The following is a 19,234-nucleotide window of genomic DNA, read 5'->3' as shown; positions in this document are numbered from 1 at the left end:
TTTAGAAACACTAAACATGCCCTAAAATCATAAACGAAATTGATCATGTCGGAGTATTTTATAGAAAGCCGACAAGAAATTCCATTAATAACTGACCGGTTTGATCCTCGGAACTACAAGTCATTTGCCCAATACTAACATTTTAGACATTGATTTTGACAAATTCCACTTTTCCAAAGTAGGGGAAATTTGTGAACAATGTTCCATTTTTTTCAGGAGTTCAGACAGAAAACCCCAGGTTAGTGACCAGTCAACGACAGCCGAAAGTCAACACACCCACAACGAAACCTGAAACAGCCATTATGTGAAAGACCTTGGAATGTATATCAAATCAAATGATCTCAAATTACAAAAAAACATAGAATTATGACATCTCGCGCAAGCTGCATAATTCTCATGGGTAAATTCCATCTACTACAACAAAACCACATCAACAATTTCGCATGCCTCATATTGACCCACATAATATTCACTTCTCAACATGTATGCTTAAACGTGCCAATTATTGATAATCTACGCTACAGTCGATAACACCGGTAAAAACTACCAATCACTAGGCGCTCCAGGCAAAGCGGGATAAAGCAACCCCCTTTGCTACTACAATATTATCTTTCAACTCGAGTCCGGGGAACCGTCACCATAAGAAACCAGGCCCTTCTTTCCGTCTGGGCTTCCCGACGATGATGATCTAGACCTGGCTTTCCCCGTTCGAATTGGAGACTTGGAGTCTGGAGAGGACCTTGATTCTGATGGGCTCCTGCTTCTAGAAGGAGATCTTGCCCTCTCAACCCGAGGAGAGGCACGTGATCTAGCCACCTCCACTGGAGACCGACTACGGCTCCTAATGGGACTACGACTCCTGATGGGGCTACGGCTACGACTATAGTGTCGGCTGCGGTAACGGGGGCTGCGTGATACAGGAGTTCTGCTTCTTCTGCTTCTGTATCTGCAGATAAGTGTTAAAAGAAATCACAGTCAAAGGTTGCATAATCCACCACAAACAGAACAATGAAGGAGAAACACTAGTATATGGCATCAAAAAGTTCCGTGGCCAATTGCCAAGAAGTTGTATTGCACATATGCATTTACCTATTTTGTCATTTTTTTAATCTTGTAAAAGCACCAAACAAGATCTCGACTCTATACAGTTTTACCAACACGCAACTCAACATAAGCAGCCTCATTGTTGAAATCTAGTCAAGTGCAGTACATAAAGCAGAAGCATATAAGAGGCAAGATCACATACCTAGGAGGTGTTCTTCTTGGTGGACTTCTATAACGCCTCGGGGAGTACCTGGACCTTCTGTAACTTGAATATCTAGAAACACGAACAGCCATATACAAAAAGAGGGTAGACACTCAATCACCACATGATCCACACTACATAATATGGTAAAAGAGCTTTGCTAAAAAAACAGGGACTTGCAATTACCTATCACGATCACTTCGACCACCACCATAACGATAAGATCTCACAGGAGATAAAGAAGGGGTTCTGTACCTCCGTGCATAAGAGTATCGCTGACTGAAACCCCGCCCTCTTCTAATGCGCTTCGGTGACCCATCAGGTGAAACACTTCTGGACAAGCTCCTCCCCCGATCTGGTGATGGAGGTGACCTTACCCTGCGCACTACTGGGCTAGGGCTCCTTGAATAGCTACGACGGTTATTCCCAGTCGGGGCTCTGAACGGACTGCGGCTAGTGCTTTTCCTAGAAGGAACCCTACCAGAGCTTCTGCTTGCACTCCTTCGAGAAGATCTCACTGGGCTTCTGCTTATGCTTCTTGAATCTCTTACAGGGCTTCTGCTAACTGATTTAAGCAACGATTTTCTAGGTGGACTTCTGCTTATGCTTGAAGCTCTGACAGGACTTCTGCTAATTGATTTATGTGGTGCTTTTCTAGGTGGACTTCGGCTTATGCTTCTTGGAACTTTTACTGGGCTTCTGCTGAATGATTTATGCGATGTTTTCCTTGGTGGGCTCCTGCTTACACTTCGTCTAGGGCGGGATACAGGACTCCTGATGATTCTTTGAGACCGCGCTTTCACTGGACTCCTACCCCTTCGGCCCCTCACTGGACTTCTGCTGAAACCTCTGGCTGGACTTCTGCTGAAACCTCTGGCTGGGCTTCTACTGCTATCACTTCTAACAGGACTCCTGCTGATGCTCCTGCTCCTTTGAAGGGCCCGAGGAGGGCTTCTACTAACACTTGAACTCCTGCTTTCACTCCGTTTGGGACTTAAGCTTGGGCTCTTAGTCAGACTCCTCCTGGGACTAATACTCATACTCTTACTCATGGCCCTCTTAGGACTCAAGCTTCGGCTCCTGCTCATCAACTTTTAATAAAATACCAGATCTGGAAGAATCGGTAAGCATAAAGAATAACTGAGGTGTGACAAGAATGGAAAGAAGACCTAGATTTTCCTGGGTGATCATCAACTATGTCAGGCTGTCTATCTGCACTTTTGTCATATTTAACACCTGCTCCATGGCCATTGCTCCGCTTCTCTCCATTCTCCTTGGGAGATGCACCTTCTTTCTCAAGCACTTCTGCTTCCTCCCTCTTTTTATGGTGAACTGACGCAGCACCATCGTCCATGGCATTGGGGGATTGGTTTCCAACTGCAGAAATTACAGAAAAGCATGAATATAAGACCCAAATCAATTAGTAAGAGAATGCAAAAACAGTGTCTTGAGTACTCCATGCAGGTGGGCTAGGTAAATGATAACAAAAATCACAGTTCAAGCATCGGTTTGACCCGTTCACTAATAAGATGGTGAACCCCAAACCCTTATTGCAACAACCCAAACACTAACAGCTTATTGTTGCTCACTTGTCCAACCCAAACACCACCCCCCCAGCCCCCTAATTAAAAGAAACAAAGTACCAAACCGAAGGAAATGAACAAGTAGGATCTTAAGGTAAAAAACTGATGGCAGCTTAATCAAATATATTCTGGAAAAATAAAACACAAGAAACTGTTATTGAAAGCACAGCAACAATAATTATCATAATGGAAGCGCCCCAATTTAAGAATGCATAATGGAAGCATAAGAAATTAGTTAAAGTACCAGCTTTTTCAGAAGTGTCCTTCTGAGACTTTCGATCCTTCCTTTTGGCATCAAGGCCATCATGTTCATGGTCACTGTCACTTTCAATTTCACTGTCGGTATCCGTAAGACCGTCCGATGCCCTTAAGAACAGAATTAAAAACATCAGATTGTAGACTTAATAAAACATGTACCATGTTTCAAATAGGTGTTCCTATTTAGAAAAATAATATATAACGGTTTTGTTTCACCCAACAAAAATGAATCCACATGACCAACTATGCACTGCCCTACCTTCAACTACTCCCTCCCAATGATCCAAAAATGTAAATTAAGACACAGCTCTCTTCCACTGCTAACAACTAAGACACATAACAGGCAACATCAACCAATTTAACAACGCTTTTAACAACACAGGACAAGGACCAGTGGCCGTACATATGCAAGTGCTCAAGTGGTAAGTACACAAAAATTGTTTATACAAAAGTCTGAGCAGTCATGGGTGAACCAGAAAAGGGACTTTAGAATTATAAATAAATATTCAGCATACAACCTTCTTGATCTGGTCTTAGATTTCTTATCCCGCCGCCTTCGCTTTCTGTCACGCCGTTTATCCCGCCTTTTTCCACGTTTATGCTTGTCTCTTTTAGAAGATCTCTTTCTTTTCTTACGCCTGTCATCACTTGAAGAACTAGCATCAGTCGATGAGGACACATATGAATCAGAATCACTATCTGGCTCGGACGACTCCGATTCAGAATCAGAGGAACTGTCTGATTCAGATGTTGAATCGTATCTCCTTCTCCTCCTCTTCCTTCTATCTCTAGAAGATTTCTTGTGCTTTCCCTTCCGCCTCACTTCATGACTATTAGCATCTGAAGAAGCATCCTTTCCCACTTTCACTTTACTTATTTTCTTTTTGTCTGCACATACAAACATTCAAATAAAACAATTAAGGATATTAAAAAGTATGGTCCTACAGAAAAACTCAGGCTTTTTATAGCCCTTAGATACCAATACTATTTCATATTGCTCATAAATTAGGTAAGATACTCCAAACTAGTTCTTCCATAATCATTACCTTCGTTATGTTCACCACAATTGATGACTTTAACTAATACAGTTGGATTCCCATCTTCATCACCCGCATTTTCAATCTTTTTCAAGACTTCATGCCCCTGAACAAGCTTCCCAAAAACTATATGCTTTCTGAAAAGTGAAACACAAACACAACTATGATTAGACTGAAGAAACCAAAACATCTGATCAAGCTATTGAACTGACTGAGGAAATCAGAAATTACCACCAATTTATGAGACTACAGACTAAACAGGGAACAGTAAGAATTATTTACAAAAAAAATTTAACAAACAAACAAAAAAGCATACCTGTCAAGATTGTGGTTAGCCGCAAAGGTGATAATGAAATGAGAACCTAAAGAGTCACGAACTGCAACAGGCATAGATAGAATGCCAGGTCCAGAGTGTTTTAGCACAGGCGACTCATCTGAAGCAAAATGTCAACTAATATTTAGTACTACTCAGGAACATTCCCAAAATAAATAATGTTGAACTATTACTTAACTAAACAACAAAACAAACACATACTAACAGAAAGAACTAGGCACATTCATAAACAACCATTTTCTTTAGCAATGAATACAATCCCTACTAAAACAAGCTTGTGACTATGAGACACAATCATAAGTACTTAATACTACCAAACTAACTGGGCAGCAAAATGGCTACATATTTAGACACCAAAGAGTGAAGTCAACATAGTATATTGATATACACGAGTATATATTTGGGCTTATAGAAAGATTGAAGAGAGAGAAAGTGAAGAAAATGCTATGGTCACACTGTTACCTGGAAACTTCTCACCGTAAATGCTTTCACCAGCTGTACCTGCAGAACAAACATAAAAGACGTAAAACTCAAATTCAAGTCATGTTGAGGAGGACCTCAAACAACCCTTGGCATCATTAGGCTTAAATGCATAAAATGAGCAGCATTACCAAAATAATGTTGTCTTTGGTAGTTTTCATGTACTAAACTTTTGCTCATAAAAAATAAAATTTTAAAATTATAAAAAAGTTGATTTACAGCAATTATTTTACAACAATAGATTTAAAGCAATGAAGATATCACAACTCATATTGCTATACAGCCCAAGATCCAATTTATGCTTCTAGGTCAGCTCACCAGGGATTGATCCCTATCCCAATCTAGGGACCTTGGGAATCATGGTTGGAAACGATTGTGTTACAGGCTATTCTGGATATCTCCTTCCCACCTAGTTCTATACCACTTCATTTTTAGCTCAAGCAAGACCCTCCTGATTTTCCAAAACCATCATAGTTTCAACCAACATGGACTTATGAATTAAACCCTAAAGCAAAAGTTCAGGAAAATAAGATAAACGGTATTTGCACAAACATAACAGAGCCGTAGTCTTTTACCGCTAACGAGAAAGAAGTAAACTTAAGACCTAATAGACACAATCAGAACTTGATCTTCAATTATTATAACAAAGTCAACACCTTTTGTCAACTCAGAACCCCAAGATGCATAAAACAGCATTGGTATTTTCCAATAAATTTCCTACTCGACAAACATCAATATAATTATCAGCCACAAATATTGGTGTTCAAATCACAATGCGAAAGCCTAAATGAAATTACATTTACCATTTAACAGCATTCATCTAAAACAGACTGCAATCTGCCATCTTATTTTGGTAATTGTACTTTTCTAACACTATTATAAGCATCATTTAAACTAAATAGCATGCTCTTTCATCTACTATCATTGCATGAAAATAAGTTTTACCTTACTGTAATCAACCCTTTATTTCTTATAGAATTTCTTGAAAGTCAGTATTTGTTAACTTAAACCTATATTCATCAACAGTTCTCTATTTTCTACTCATTGCATTTCCAAAGAACTGGTAATCTAATCAAACCCTTTGCTTAAAGAAAAGGAAAATCTAATTGAATGATTTAAGAGTCAGACAATGTGACACATGATTTTGGTCTAGGTTTAATATGCAAGATGATGGAAGAAATGGGACGTTAAACGTAATGACTGCAGAGAAATAAGAAAACATAATACATACCATCTCTTTTGATAAAATCGCCACCCTGCAAAATAAACAAGAGTCATTAATCCCTCTAGGTAAAAAGGAATAGAGAATGCAGAACTGGTTTGAGCATGACAAAGCTTAGTAAAATTTTGAGGATACACAACTTAGTAAATACAACCTTAAAACTATATCACAAGAAAAGCAGTCGTGACCATCAGCCCTGTATCCTACAGAATAAACAAGGGTAACTGACTAAAAGACAAACCACTGCTAAGGCATGCTCAACCAGAAAACCCTCTATGAAGACAAAACTAAAAGTAAGGCAAGGAGGCATACCTGTGCTATATAACCTTTTATAATGCGATGGAAAAAAGACCCTTTGTAGTGCAATGGTCTTCCACTTTTTGGACCGATTCCCTTTTCCCCTGAGTATTCAACAAAACAATAAGATATCAGAAAACCAAGCCTTCTGGTTATAGTCTGATACAATACTCCCTGAAACTGACTACCTCCACTGGCCACAAAGGGGAAAAAAAAGTGAAATCTTATAATCATTACAAGAAATTGATTAGGTGAGTGTTCATGTCCATATAGGAATTCGTGGGCACAACACAAGTTGGTTATCAAAGACGAATATGTCATTACACGAGCTATATGAAAGTTACAGCATATATTACCTGTACAGAGAGCACGGAAATTTTCTGCAGTTTTGGGAGCAACATCAGAGAAAAGCTGCAAAACAATTGCGAAGGAAATATTAAAGGTCAAACTCAAAAGGAAATGCAATTATAGTCACATAGCAGGAGCAGGAGACAAACAGCAAGAACCACGTCATTCATTAAGCTGAAAGAAGATATATCCACTAGTTATTTAGTTCACAAACAGTACCTCAAAAACCATTCGTTCAACAGGGTCACCATCGACGGACACATCCATAAAAACCAAGGGGTTCTTCTTCTTTGTCATTTTTTTGTCTTCCAGAAATGAAACTCAAGCTGATATAACCACTGATATAATGAAGTAATCGTACATCACTGAGGTCATCACCAAAGTCATTAGTAAACTGACAAATAAAAACTAAAAATTGAACTATTACTCAATTACCCCAGCACAATATGCTATGTTCTCCATGTAAATTGGAACTCAAGGTGTCAGTAAAAACGACCAAACTGGACACAGAAATTGTCACAGTTCCAGGCGTAATCCACGACTAAAACCACTTAACACCAGTAAGAATCTAAACATGCAGACATCCATTAAGTTTAACACCAGGAATAATTAGATTAAATATTGTCATGGATCCAGTAGAAGCGCTTAATAAGCGAACCAGATCAAAAAATGTCAAGGTAATCCTTAATCAAACACGTCACTAACACAGTTTTCCTCACCCACACACCCACACACCCACACACTGTCCAAATACCAAATCAAGCTCCGAAACCTTAAACCCTAGCTAATTTCCCACAAACCCTAAAAACAAATGCATGCGTAAAACTTTATATTTACAGCATCAGGCTAAACTAAACACATATTTTGCTTTATTTCTCAGCGAAATTTACAACTACGAATTCACAGCTACAGCAATAAATTAAAGAAAATTTAAAATAAAATAAAAATAACTACGATACATTTGTATGTACGTAAACATTAGATTTACCCGACTAAATAGAGGGAAAATGAACTGTTATAACTGGAAAAAGAAGCAATGAAACCCTAGAGAGTTCACCTGAGAGACGCTGAGCCACAGAAAAGTGACGACGAGATGAGAGAGTGAGGTCTGTCGAAAAATACCTAAGTGCCGCAACATATATAAGGGGCCTAGCTGCTTCTGCTGGGAGGGAAATTACTAGACTGTCCCTGTTCTTGTTAGTGGGATCTGGACAATATTGTCCTTCGCGCCTGGGTTGTCCCTTTTCATTTTTCCTTTTAAAAATGTTATTTTCCATTTATGAGGGAAACATTTGCATATTGCATTGCATCTTTCTTTGATGAATTTGTATGCGTTATTTTTTTCTTTCTATTTTAACTTTATCACCCATAAGTTCTTAATGAAAATAATTTTTTTATATAATCGATATTGAAAGATGGAGAATTAAGAGTTCATGTGCTGCATAATGAATGCTCTTGACTACTTAAATTATAAATCGCTCGTTTTTAATTAAAATACTTAAAAGAGTACATATGCTAGTCTTTGTATCTATTATAGGGGTTGAAATAAAATAATTTATCAAGTGTCGCCTTGTAAATAAGTGTGTTTATATATATATATAAGCGGGAGGAGTTTTCTCTCACACACATTGCGAAGATGTGAGAGTTCAAAAATAAGATCATTGAGCTAAACCTTATTGACAATAAATAATTGCAATTTATCATAAAATCAATCTCGTTAAAATATATAACAAATTCTTTATGCTCCAAATGTGAACTATAAGAATGTGAACTGTAAGAATGGATGTCACAAGTGTGTCAAAGTATGAAGGCTTAACAAGTTACATAATCAATGAATAATTTGAAATCCATTACATTTCAATACTTTGAAATTATAATAAACTATGTTAACTCATCTTTTAATACGCATACTTTTGTTATACATTTTTGTTGTTCGAGCCAATTTGGTTTAGCCGGGTGGAAAATGACATTGATTTGCAGACTAGTAGTAGTCTTAGGTTCAAACCCTATGACACCTTAATAGTTTGTGTGTAAGAAACTTCTCTCACCTTATAATTTAAACTATCACTTGTATTAAAATAAAAAAAACACTTTTATTGTTCGAAATGTTGAATCACTCAACCTTTTAGTGTTTTCTTAATCAATAAAATCATTATCTCATTATCATTTAAATTGAGATTTTTTTTTCTTTTAAGGGAGAGGGTAGACAATATTTAGACTCTTACAATGACATGTGTGAAGGATTACACTAAAATCAATCTTATAATTAAGCTAAACAAATAGTCTAATGACTTGGGGGCATGAATTAGTCAAATGAGAATTCCATTTAAAGATGTTGGTGGAAAAAAAATCCACTTATTTTTCAGAGTTGCTAAAATTGAAATGTGATGTTTAAAAATGGTTAAAAAATCAACCTTGAAAAATGAGAACGAACGGCATGTCGTTTGTGTTCGAAAGCTTATAACGATCAACAGGTCGCTCAACTCAACCAGTCAAGGAGGCAATGGAAAAGGGTTTAGGCAAGCAGGGAGACGAGCCATGGAGGGTCCTCGAGTTCTACAGCGGTATTGGTGGCATGGTAATTAGCAAACCCACATACCCCAAACCCATTTTGCTTCCACTTTTGAAGTCTTTAACGATTTGCTCAAGTTTGTATCTTTGTGATTGTTAGAGGTACTCGCTGATGAAGGCTGGTGTGAATGCCAAAGTTGTGGAAGCATTCGACATCAACGACACAGCTAACGATGTTTACCAGCACAATTTCGGCCACCGTCCCTATCAGGTTCTTTTCTCTTTTGCAGTTCAATTTTTGAGTCCAAATTGAAGCTGTTTTATTTTACAGTATATAGATGTAAGTAAATGTTTGTGTTGTTTGTTTGACCACTGAAGGATCAAAAGTTTGTATATTTATGGTTACCCAATTTATATTTCTTGCATTTATTCTCTTAGATGCTCAAAGTTTGGAGTTTTTGAGGTTTTTGGTCTTTGTCTTCCAACTTGCTCTATATTGGGTCAGTTTGGATTTAAACCATTTGTTCAAAAATGTCCTGACTAGTGACTACCTGTAGTCATGCGTCCAATATTGGGGTTCAAAGCTGCTTTTGCCTTCCCATTATTGATGTTTGGATTTTCAGCTTCTTAGACAGGGTATTTAGTAGAACTACCTGAATTCACCTTGTACCAACAAATTAAATAAATTAATATTTGTGTTCGTGTAGGGTAATATCCAGAGCCTTACTGCTGCCGATCTCGACAGGTATGGAGCGGATGCATGGCTTCTTTCTCCTCCTTGTCAACCTTACACACGACAAGGTTAGTTTATCATCATTGTCCTATTTACTGATATATGACATTAATTTGCATAGATTTTCACTAGCTACTTATGGATAGGTCTCCAAAAGCAATCTGGTGATGCTCGGGCTTTTTCATTTCTCAACATTCTTGAGTTGATACCACACACTTCGCAACCTCCAATAATGTTATTTGTGGAAAATGTTGTTGGATTTGAGGTCTATTCCTGGAAGTTTAAGCTTAATTATAGGTAAAACTATTGATTTGTTTTTATTTGATTTCCTTTTTTTTCCTGGTTGCAGACGTCTGATACGCATACGAAAATGATAGAGATATTGGGAAGAACTAATTTTATTACGCAGGAGTTCATATTAAGTCCGTTACAGTTTGGTGTGCCATATTCCAGGCCACGCTATTTTTGCCTGGTAGTCTCCTCTCTCTCTGGTTCCTATTCATTCAGATAATCTGGGAGCTCTCGTGCTCTTCTTCTTTCCAAGAGTTTTAATCTATAAATATATATTCATTTATCCTGCAGGCAAAGAGGAAACCTTCAACCTTTCAGAGTCAACTTTTCAATAATCAGCTTCTTCAGTCCCCAGGGCCATTATTTAGGCATACAAATACTGAGGAGACAGTGTTCTGTGAACTTGATGAACCACAAGAGAGCTGGGATAGGTTGCTTGAATCTTGTGAGTCTATAGAAAGCTTCCTTGAATTCAAGAATTGCAGTGACCAATCAGAGTCCAATTTTGTGGACACCACTACTGTATCTACAGATAGTGATGAAGTTTTGGATGAAGGGAATGAATATTGTAGCGGTGGCCTAGATCAGTACTCTGTTCCATTGAGCTTGATAGAGAGGTGGGGAAGTGCCATGGGTATCCTTTTTTCTTTTATTACTGTCCATTATTGATTGTAAATATAAATTCTTAACAGAAATATCCTAGGTCTGGAATCCACGGAAACTCCCTAAGAGTGGAAACGCCGAAATGTTATTGAAAATGGATGCTTATGCAATAAGGAAAATGTCCTATTCCTCCTACAGTACAAAAGTTAGACAGAAAATAAGTCCTGTTCTGCTAGAATTTAAGGAAGAAAAAAGAAGGATCCTTGCCTTACACCATCATTTATGCTATTTTTATTGAATCTCTCTCTCTCTCTCTCTCTCTCTCTCTCTCTCTCTCTCTCTCTCTCTCTCTCTCTCTCTCTCTCAGAGGATCCTTAACACGACTCAGATATTGTCTATCCTGATTCAAAGCGATGCTGTTGTTTTACAAAAAGTTATTATCGATATGTGAAGGGTACAGGCTCCCTTTTAGCAACTCTGCAGGTAAAGTATCAATTTAGACATGAAAAAAGTTACATTCACTGCCTGAAATTGGGATTTTGAGTCAAATATAAAAAGATGACACATTTGATTAGTATAAATCACATGTTAGATTGTTGATACTTGAGCACTCAGGTGCACTTATTAGATTGGACCACCATCTCAAGTTCTTGTGCTCCACAGTTCAATTCCTGGTCATACCATGAATCAATATCCATTGAATTTTTTGGTGATTGACATTTACAAAATTGTGAAATATATGCAGCCAAATAACGAGGATAAAGCATCTTCACTGAAGGAGCAGTGCCTTAGATACTTTACTCCTAGGGAGGTATGCTGATTTCTTTTACATAGCTTCTTTAGTTTTCTCCTCTATTCTTGGTTTCATGTTTTTAATCTGTTAATTTATAATTTTTCTTTAACCGACTTAGGTTGCTAATTTGCATTCTCTCCCAGAAGATTTTCAGTTTCCACAGCAAATAAGCCTTCGGCAACGGTATGTCATTATTTTATCTAATGCTTCAGCTTCATGTGTATTAGTAGAAAATGAACATTACTGTGCCTTTTATTTGATGAAATTTATTCGGCATGTCAATTGGCATATTACAGTTGAGCATAACAGTGGTTGTTAAGCACGGCTTATGTTTGTACTTTGTTGTCCGTTTCTTTTATGTTGCAGTTATGCATTGCTGGGGAACAGTTTGAGCATAGCAGTGGTTGCTCCTTTACTGCAATATTTATTTTCCGAATCATCATGATTATTCAAAGACACTCCAATGTAACAGATGCAGATCTCACCTACAGCGTTACGTTCAGATCACTATTTAGATCAGCCAAGAAGCTTGAACTTCTCACGCCAGAACTTGATATCTCTGCTGCTTGTAACATGTAACTTGATATGCTTTCATTTTAAAATGTAACCAAGGGGAGATTATAACATGTAAACCTGATATGCTTACATTGTTCAGCATGATTGATATTCGGTTTTTTGGGCACAAATGCCCACCCCCTATGTGGAAGTTATTCAATGAAATGATAAAGAATGATAGAGAGAAAGTGGAGTTCTCTAAAAGTGCTACCATAACCAATGATTTTAAACAAATTATCAAAATTAATTTATAGCAGATGTATAGTTGCTTTTTCACCTAAAATTATTGACAACAAGACCTTTCACTTGAACCATGTGTTTTATGAAGCTAATTACGCAGCATATGTGCTGGTGAATGAGTTATAATGTTGTCAATGTCATCTTGGACTTCTAATTTTTCCTTTTTCAATTGTTTTCATCATCTGTATGACTAAATCTGGATGTCTTAGTTGTCGTTTTTAGTTATAGAGAAAGAAAATAAAAGTAATGCTACGAACAGTCTCTCAAGCGCGTGAGAATTCTATAATGATTTGTTTATTGCACCAAGCGCTCGAACATGGACAATTTAAAAAAAATTTAAAACCTTTTTTTCCTGCTAATTACACTAGCACTCTCTAATTGATAACTGAAACATAAAACTCTTTTTACAGCTTTTAATTTTAATTATGAAAAGCATGCATAACCTTCATTTCAAAAACATGCATGATCTTCTTTTTTAACATGCATGATCTTCATTTCAAACAAATTTATACTTTCATTTTTAAAATCAAATTTATAGTTTTTTATTCTTTAAAAAAAAATTATTTAGAATAGATGCTTTATTAATACCTTGTTGGATACGGTCTCTTTTTCTTTTTCCTAATGCAATACTACTTTATAATTTGTATCACAAACTTGTCCACCAAGTTCTTTGAAATTATTTTTTTACAAAAAGGAAAACCTTTGGACAATGTCTTTTTTTACATTTAAAGTCGACAGTTTTTTTTTTTGGTCGACGTAAAGTTAACATTTTAAGAAGAAAAATTAAATCTGGTAGGAAATAAATAATAAATCTCCTAAAGTTAGGTGTTAACTCAAGGGTATGCGCATTACGCACTCTGCGTTCTGGTTGAGGTGAACTTCAAACCGACGCCAAAAAGAAAAACAAATACCAAAATATAAATTCATAAACAATTTATATTTTTTTTCATTCTCACAAACCGGCAAAGGGCGAACCCTAACTTTCCAATTTTCCTCCCAATTCAAAGCTCGCAATTCTCAAGCATACAGACTCGAAATCTCAAATTGAAGCAGAAACGCAAAGAATCGAGAACAAATTTCTTTAAACAGTGATCGAATTCTGCAAAATCTCAATCAAGGTTGGTCAAATCTGTTCCAATTTTTGATTTCTAGGGTTTCGAATTTACGTTCTTAATGCTTTGTTTTTTAACTTTTGTGTAAAATTGGATACGTTTGGATTATATCGTCAAAGGATTTGGTGTTGTTTGCGTGCCCCAGAACTCCAAGTCCTAATTTTTATTAAAGATTTGGGGGTTTTTTATTATTATATTGGTTCAGTTTGATGCCTTGGGGCTATAGATTGATTCTTTTCTTTTCTTTTCTTTTTGTTTTGTTTTGTTTGATGTCAGTTAACATACTATGGTTTTGTAAACTATTTCACTTTCATCTGGAAGAGATTGTCCCTTTCTAAGTTTACTATTTTTTAGTTAACATGTGTATCTGTTGATTTATCATAATATCGTTGTTATTGATTTTCCGGAACTCTTAGGCTCTGTTTCTGATCCAAAGATTGATTTCTTGTTACAGGTTTAGTGATATTAATAGCCATCATGAGATTCAAGAAAGGGAATAAAGTGGAGATACTTAGCGAAAAGGAGGTGCCTTCAGTAGCATGGCGTTGCGCTGAGATTATCTCAGGTAATGGGCACACCTACAGTGTTAAGTATGATCGGTCTCCTGGTAAGGATAGTCAAGCAGTTGTGGAGAGAGTTCCAAGGAAGGATATTAGGCCTTGCCCTCCACCTGTTCAAAGTGCGGAGATTTTGGCAGTTGGTGATGTTGCTGAGGTGTTCGATGTTGGTTTCTGGAAAATGGCTAAGGTGTTGAAGGTTTTGGATGAAAATTATTACTTGACTAGGCTACTTGGATCTTCTGAGGAGTTTAGAGTGCACAAACATAGGATCCGGGTGCGCCAATTTTGGAAAGATGACAAATGGGTTGTGATCGGAAAGGTAAACTTCTATCTGGCTCATCTTGGTTTTCTGTATTTTATCATTTTTTGTGCTAGTTGAATTTATTGATATCATTTTTGTTTTGAAATTTCGTATCTATTAAGGAACATTGAGTGTCTGAATTTGTTTTCTGTGGAACTTGTCTGTTTGCTTACTAATTTTCTTTTTGGTTCCTTTTGACAGGGTTCTGATAATCGTATTAGCTCGCAAGTCCCACAATTGAATGCAAGAATAAAGCTACCAGCTGTGAATGATTGTGTACCTCCTCTGGACATCATCAGTTATCAGGATTCCCATAATGTCTCATCGAGATCATTGAAGAGAGCTTCTCCATATTGCTCATTTTATATTGACGGATATTCACGAAAGAGGAGAGCAATTGAGAAGGGGTGTGAGAGCCAACACATTTTTTCTGGGTCCCCATCTTCCTTTCTTAAAAAGGTAGATGCTGTTGCTTACCCACAAGAAAATCTGGGTGAAAAATACGTGCAGGCTTCCTTTATTAATCGTACAACTGGATGTTTTGAAAAGGAGAGGGAAGAGTTAAATGGTGCTATTTCTCTTTCTGTTGAAAGAAGTTCAGAACTTGATGATTGTGATAGTGATGCATGCTCTGTGGGTAGTTGTAGTGTTATTAGTAACAATTCAAATAAGTTTTCCAGTCATAATTTAGCAGGTACTAGTCAAGATTCAGATACCCTTTCTAGTGATGCAGATTCTTTTTGTGGAGATGCGCAAGAAAAATTTTCCGTTCCTCTGGAAGAGGATGTACCAGCAGGAATCCATAGGTTAGAGTTGAATGCTTATCACAGTACTCTGGTGGCAATGCATGCTTCTGGATCCTTAACTTGGGAACAAGAAGCGTTATTGACAAATCTCCGTATTTCACTGCACATTTCAAACGATGAGCATTTGATTGAAGTAAGGAACTTAATTTCTGCAGGAACAAACCTTCATCTTAGATAACTTTTAATCTTTTGGATATTGAATACTTGGGTTTATTGCCTTTAGTACATTGTAAGAATCAGAGGATAAATAGTTACGATTTGTTGTGCTCATCTTGATTGTTCAATCTGTACTGATTAAACATGAGAAATTTGTACTAAAGAAGTTATGTACTTTATTTGATAGAGAATTGAATATTTCCAGGTTCACCATGCTGCTGTCTTTTCATCTGTTCTTAATAATGTCTCTTCACCAGTTTTTTCTCCATTGTAAGAAGCAGAGGATGTGTTGTTACATTTTTTGAGCTCATTTTAGTTGTCCATGTGCAGTGATCTAAGTATGAAAATTTTGTATTTAGAAAACTATGCACTTTACCTTCAATATTTCCAGGTTCACCATGGTGCTGTCCTTTCAGCTGTTGTAATATATTTTACCATTTTTTTCCTTTTGGAAGGCTTCTTGTTTGTAGCTCTTTTTCGGTGGAAGAATTTTGATTTCTTTTCAGTATTTAGTGAGTATTAAACCAGAGAGAACTTGCACATATCCAGGATCTAGTCTCTTGGAGCCCAGTTACACTTGTTTAGCTCTGTATCAGGCAATGACAGGATAAGCATTTGTTGCCCTATGGTGTTGCTTAATTTTTAAGGATTTCTCTGTCTGAACTCTAGATTTTTGATAGGGTGAAATGAAAAACCAAGTTTCTGATCCGGGAATAAGGATCATCATATTCTTACCACCGATGCATGTACTGCTAGCTAATCCATAATGATCCATTTTTATGTTCTTTTATTAATGATTGGTTGATTGAAATGGTATCAATGTGTATGTGGAAGATTTGTTGGTTTTTTTACTGCATAACACATGGAATATGAAGCGTAGTTGTTGAGATGCCATTGTGCTTATGCCTTCTCACTACTATTTCTGTTTAATTCCAACCCACTCTTTTTCAATAAGCATATCTTTGGATTTACATTTAAAAAGTTTGGTTTCGTTGTTACCATGTGAATGCATACAGAGTACCATCTCATGAATCTTATTGATGAATCCCTGCACTTTCAGGGCCAAGGTTGGAGCCTTGCTTGCCTTGCCTTGCTTCCAAAGGCTTAGATGATGCTGAGGTTTGTCATCTTGGCGTATACAATGGAACTATTTATTTCGAATTTTCTTCATATATGACAATATGCCGCCAGAAAATGGTACAATTATTTTCTCTGATTCTTTGATGTGATTCATTTTGGGTCTGCTGGGAACTGTGGACACATCTTCTACCAAAGCAGAACGTGAACTTTGAAAAGGTTCCCAGTTTGCTTGATGCAGTTTACCTAATTCTTTGCTGATGATATATCTCTTTATTGTCTATTAACTTTGCATTTTTTTAAAATACTTATATAATATATTAGGTATTATATTCTTTAGATTATAACTTATGCAAATTAAGTATCATTTCCTTGTATTCTTTTAATTCAGAAAGCCCAGAAAATTGAAGTTTCCGGTATCTTCTTTGATCTTATAGAAAATTGTAGTGTTTATATGATCCGTACCATCTGTTTATTCAGACTCCTTATTTGTGAGTACCTTGTGCATTACTTGAATTTAAATGGCTTTAAAGTTCATACAAACTATTTGGCATGCATTTGTTTCATTGTGCTACAGTTTGGACTTCAAAACTGGACCATTTATAGTTGTTTGTGTTTATATTTGATTCATGTACGCCAATGGTATAATGTTCTTTTATTTAAAACAATAATCTGGAAGACTTAATTTAAGTTTCTGATCTTTGAAATTATCACATTTGAAAGTGAAAACAATAAAAGTGGACTGTTGGCTGCGAGAGGTAATTTGCATAACTAGAGAGAAGTCAAAGGAAAAATAAATAAACAAATCATTGTACAAACAAAGTAGAAAAAATCTCTAAATGCAATACATTCGAAGTCTTACATTTGTAAGTAGAACCTTTTTTCCCTGTTGATAACATGGAGATATGGTTGTGGAAGGTAACTTATCCAAACTACTTTGTGATGTCTAACACAGGACACACGTAAACTACTGTGACTATGAACTTTACAATTGATTTAGGATTTGTGTGAGTGATTAAAGCAGTTTGTAGTTATCTCATTATAAAAGTATCCTGGTGAATTGAATAGAACTAGTAGCACTATGCACTGTTCAAGGAATAAAGCAATTTGTAGTTATCTCATCAATTAATTGTTTGGAAATTGTCAAGGAATTTCACATGTTATTAGTTGATGATAAATGATAATAGACTATAAGGTCAACAGTGCTCCGTGGCAAAAGAGCCTGTCAATTGACAAACACTGGTGTGGCTAAAGTGATTGCCGGCTTTGCAGCTCAGACAAAAGGATCAGTTCAAATTGGCTAAGTATTTGCCCTACTTAATATAATTTTTCGACAAGGTATGTACAACAATTCTTTGAATGTAATTCTCAATCCTCAGCGAAGTTAACAAAATAATGTTGTATAAAGCTCAATTTTGAAGGATTGGTTTGTACATACATGCTTTGTGTATCCCATTGGTATTTTGGCAGATGTTTGCGGATTGAGTAATGACAGAGGCTGACAAAAGTTTCACTTGGGATACCATTTAATGCAACAATCTACTGTGTAGATTCTTTTAAATGGACTAGATCTGGATTCTTCAAGGAATTCTCAAGGAAGGCCAGTTTAACTTTCTTTTGCCAGTTTAACTTTCTTTTGCAGTTATATCTATGAACACGGTATCTTCGACGCCAGGTCTTCCTTTGGAAATTGTCTGAAATGGTTGTTAGAGTTGGGACTAGACTGTTGCAGATCTTCAGTCCTTTTCTGCCCCGTTCTTGTAATATTGAATTGTGAGATACATGCATCAATGTGTTGAGCAGTATATATTTTTTATTTGGATAATGAGAGCTTGCAATTGTTTATTGGAAATACGATCATTAATGTTATCCATTTGTTTGAAATTAGTATATACAAAAGTTTCAAATAGCATACGAATTTTAGCGTATTCTATATTGACATAATTTCGACCGTTGATTCATTCCAATCTGTGGTCAGATTTATAACATGGTAACATGCCATGCTCTTTAAATTTTGACATTTTTTTTAACGGTTGATTGAATAATTTTCTTTTTTTTATTAAACCAAGACTTTGTATGGCCAAAACGATGAAAGGGGCAAAGAGATAACAAACATGGGTGAGTTTGAATTTCAATTGCCGAATGGAAAAGAAATAACAGACGGTGGTTTTATTCATGTCTTCGACCGAAAAGATTATCAATCATTTTCGAGTAATCTTTAACCCAATTGTCCATGTAACCAACCATTTTGGGGTTTTTCTTCTTATAAGAGCATCTCTAGTGGGGTTGTATAATGAAGTGTATGTTAAATATACATCATTTGTGATCGAAATCACCTGCAATGTGGAGGTGTAAACAATTGTAAATTTGCATCACAACTGTGATATGCAAATTTAGATGCACATGTACATCCTTTTTTACATCCCTTTCAAGTAGGGCCTACTTGAGAAAAAGTGAGAAAAGGTGGACATAAGTGACCAAAATCAATTATACATCTTTAGATTTACATTTTCCCTATTGGAGAAAAAAACCACATTTACAACCTCCGAAGGTGTAAAGGGGATGTAAAAATAGTTTCACACCCCTGAAAATACATCCCCCACTATGGATGCTCTAAATGCTGACAAAAGACCTAAAACCCTCATAATAGAATATTATTTACTAGTTAAGCTACGACTAAAACGGCAGAGA

At 36.4% G+C, this 19,234-nt stretch overlaps 3 protein-coding genes across 5 annotated transcripts; 2 read left to right on the top strand and 1 right to left on the bottom strand.

The window, feature by feature from the left end:
• Positions 1-300: 300 nt before the first annotated feature.
• LOC117630463 (peptidyl-prolyl cis-trans isomerase CYP95) lies at positions 301-7,943 on the bottom strand. Of its 3 annotated transcripts, XM_034363179.1 has the most exons (14): positions 7,863-7,943; positions 7,025-7,170; positions 6,814-6,868; positions 6,473-6,561; positions 6,170-6,194; positions 4,921-4,959; positions 4,441-4,558; positions 4,134-4,261; positions 3,606-3,975; positions 3,074-3,195; positions 2,416-2,623; positions 1,433-2,326; positions 1,247-1,318; positions 301-946 (listed from the first exon to the last, which is right to left on the bottom strand). In XM_034363179.1, the coding sequence occupies exons 2-14, from the start codon at positions 7,100-7,102 to the stop codon at positions 613-615; spliced, it is 2,532 nt and encodes an 843-aa protein (XP_034219070.1). In that variant the 5' UTR covers positions 7,103-7,170; positions 7,863-7,943; the 3' UTR covers positions 301-612. The 3 variants fall into 3 exon arrangements, with proteins under 3 accessions (XP_034219070.1, XP_034219074.1, XP_034219079.1); XM_034363183.1 differs by lacking the exons at positions 6,814-6,868; positions 7,025-7,170; positions 7,863-7,943 and adding an exon at positions 6,315-6,363; XM_034363188.1 differs by lacking the exons at positions 6,814-6,868; positions 7,025-7,170; positions 7,863-7,943 and adding an exon at positions 5,257-5,389 and having other exon boundaries at positions 6,473-6,556.
• A 1,365-nt stretch (positions 7,944-9,308) lies between these two features.
• On the top strand, positions 9,309-12,479 carry LOC117613876 (tRNA (cytosine(38)-C(5))-methyltransferase 2). The gene is made up of 10 exons (XM_034342485.1): positions 9,309-9,383; positions 9,477-9,587; positions 10,024-10,117; positions 10,196-10,314; positions 10,399-10,521; positions 10,632-10,974; positions 11,332-11,426; positions 11,689-11,754; positions 11,855-11,919; positions 12,103-12,479. The coding sequence occupies exons 1-10, from the start codon at positions 9,309-9,311 to the stop codon at positions 12,179-12,181; spliced, it is 1,170 nt and encodes a 389-aa protein (XP_034198376.1). The 3' UTR covers positions 12,182-12,479.
• Positions 12,480-13,467: 988 nt separating this feature from the next.
• LOC117614143 lies at positions 13,468-18,412 on the top strand. The gene is made up of 4 exons (XM_034342845.1): positions 13,468-13,649; positions 14,098-14,522; positions 14,706-15,443; positions 16,527-18,412. Exons 2-4 carry the CDS (start codon positions 14,121-14,123, stop codon positions 16,572-16,574), a joined length of 1,188 nt encoding a protein of 395 aa, XP_034198736.1. The 5' UTR covers positions 13,468-13,649; positions 14,098-14,120; the 3' UTR covers positions 16,575-18,412.
• The last annotated feature ends 822 nt before the right edge of the window (positions 18,413-19,234 follow it).

This window comes from Prunus dulcis, chromosome 1 (genome assembly GCF_902201215.1).
Source record: "Prunus dulcis chromosome 1, ALMONDv2, whole genome shotgun sequence".
Classification (NCBI taxonomy): Eukaryota; Viridiplantae; Streptophyta; class Magnoliopsida; order Rosales; family Rosaceae; genus Prunus; species Prunus dulcis.
This window is presented reverse-complemented; position numbering and strand designations above follow the sequence as displayed.

What these genes read in the sequence shown, in the direction of transcription:
- LOC117613876 (XM_034342485.1), top strand. Translation starts at nt 9,309, where the DNA reads ATGGAAAAGGGTTTAGGCAAGCAGGGAGACGAGCCATGGAGGGTCCTC. An exon ending in AAAATGTTGTTGGATTTGAG is followed by an intron (nt 10,315 to 10,398) that starts GTCTATTCCTGG and finishes TCCTGGTTGCAG; the next exon opens with ACGTCTGATACGCATACGAA. An exon ending in GAGGTGGGGAAGTGCCATGG is followed by an intron (nt 10,975 to 11,331) that starts GTATCCTTTTTT and finishes AACACGACTCAG; the next exon opens with ATATTGTCTATCCTGATTCA.
- LOC117614143 (XM_034342845.1), top strand. Translation starts at nt 14,121, where the DNA reads ATGAGATTCAAGAAAGGGAATAAAGTGGAGATACTTAGCGAAAAGGAG. An exon ending in AATGGGTTGTGATCGGAAAG is followed by an intron (nt 14,523 to 14,705) that starts GTAAACTTCTAT and finishes TCCTTTTGACAG; the next exon opens with GGTTCTGATAATCGTATTAG. An exon ending in ACGATGAGCATTTGATTGAA is followed by an intron (nt 15,444 to 16,526) that starts GTAAGGAACTTA and finishes CTGCACTTTCAG; the next exon opens with GGCCAAGGTTGGAGCCTTGC.
- LOC117630463 (XM_034363179.1), bottom strand. Translation starts at nt 7,102, where the DNA reads ATGACAAAGAAGAAGAACCCCTTGGTTTTTATGGATGTGTCCGTCGAT. An exon ending in GCTAACCACAATCTTGACAG is followed by an intron (nt 4,262 to 4,440) that starts GTATGCTTTTTT and finishes TTCACTTTTCAG; the next exon opens with AAAGCATATAGTTTTTGGGA. An exon ending in TCTAAGACCAGATCAAGAAG is followed by an intron (nt 3,196 to 3,605) that starts GTTGTATGCTGA and finishes TCTGTTCTTAAG; the next exon opens with GGCATCGGACGGTCTTACGG.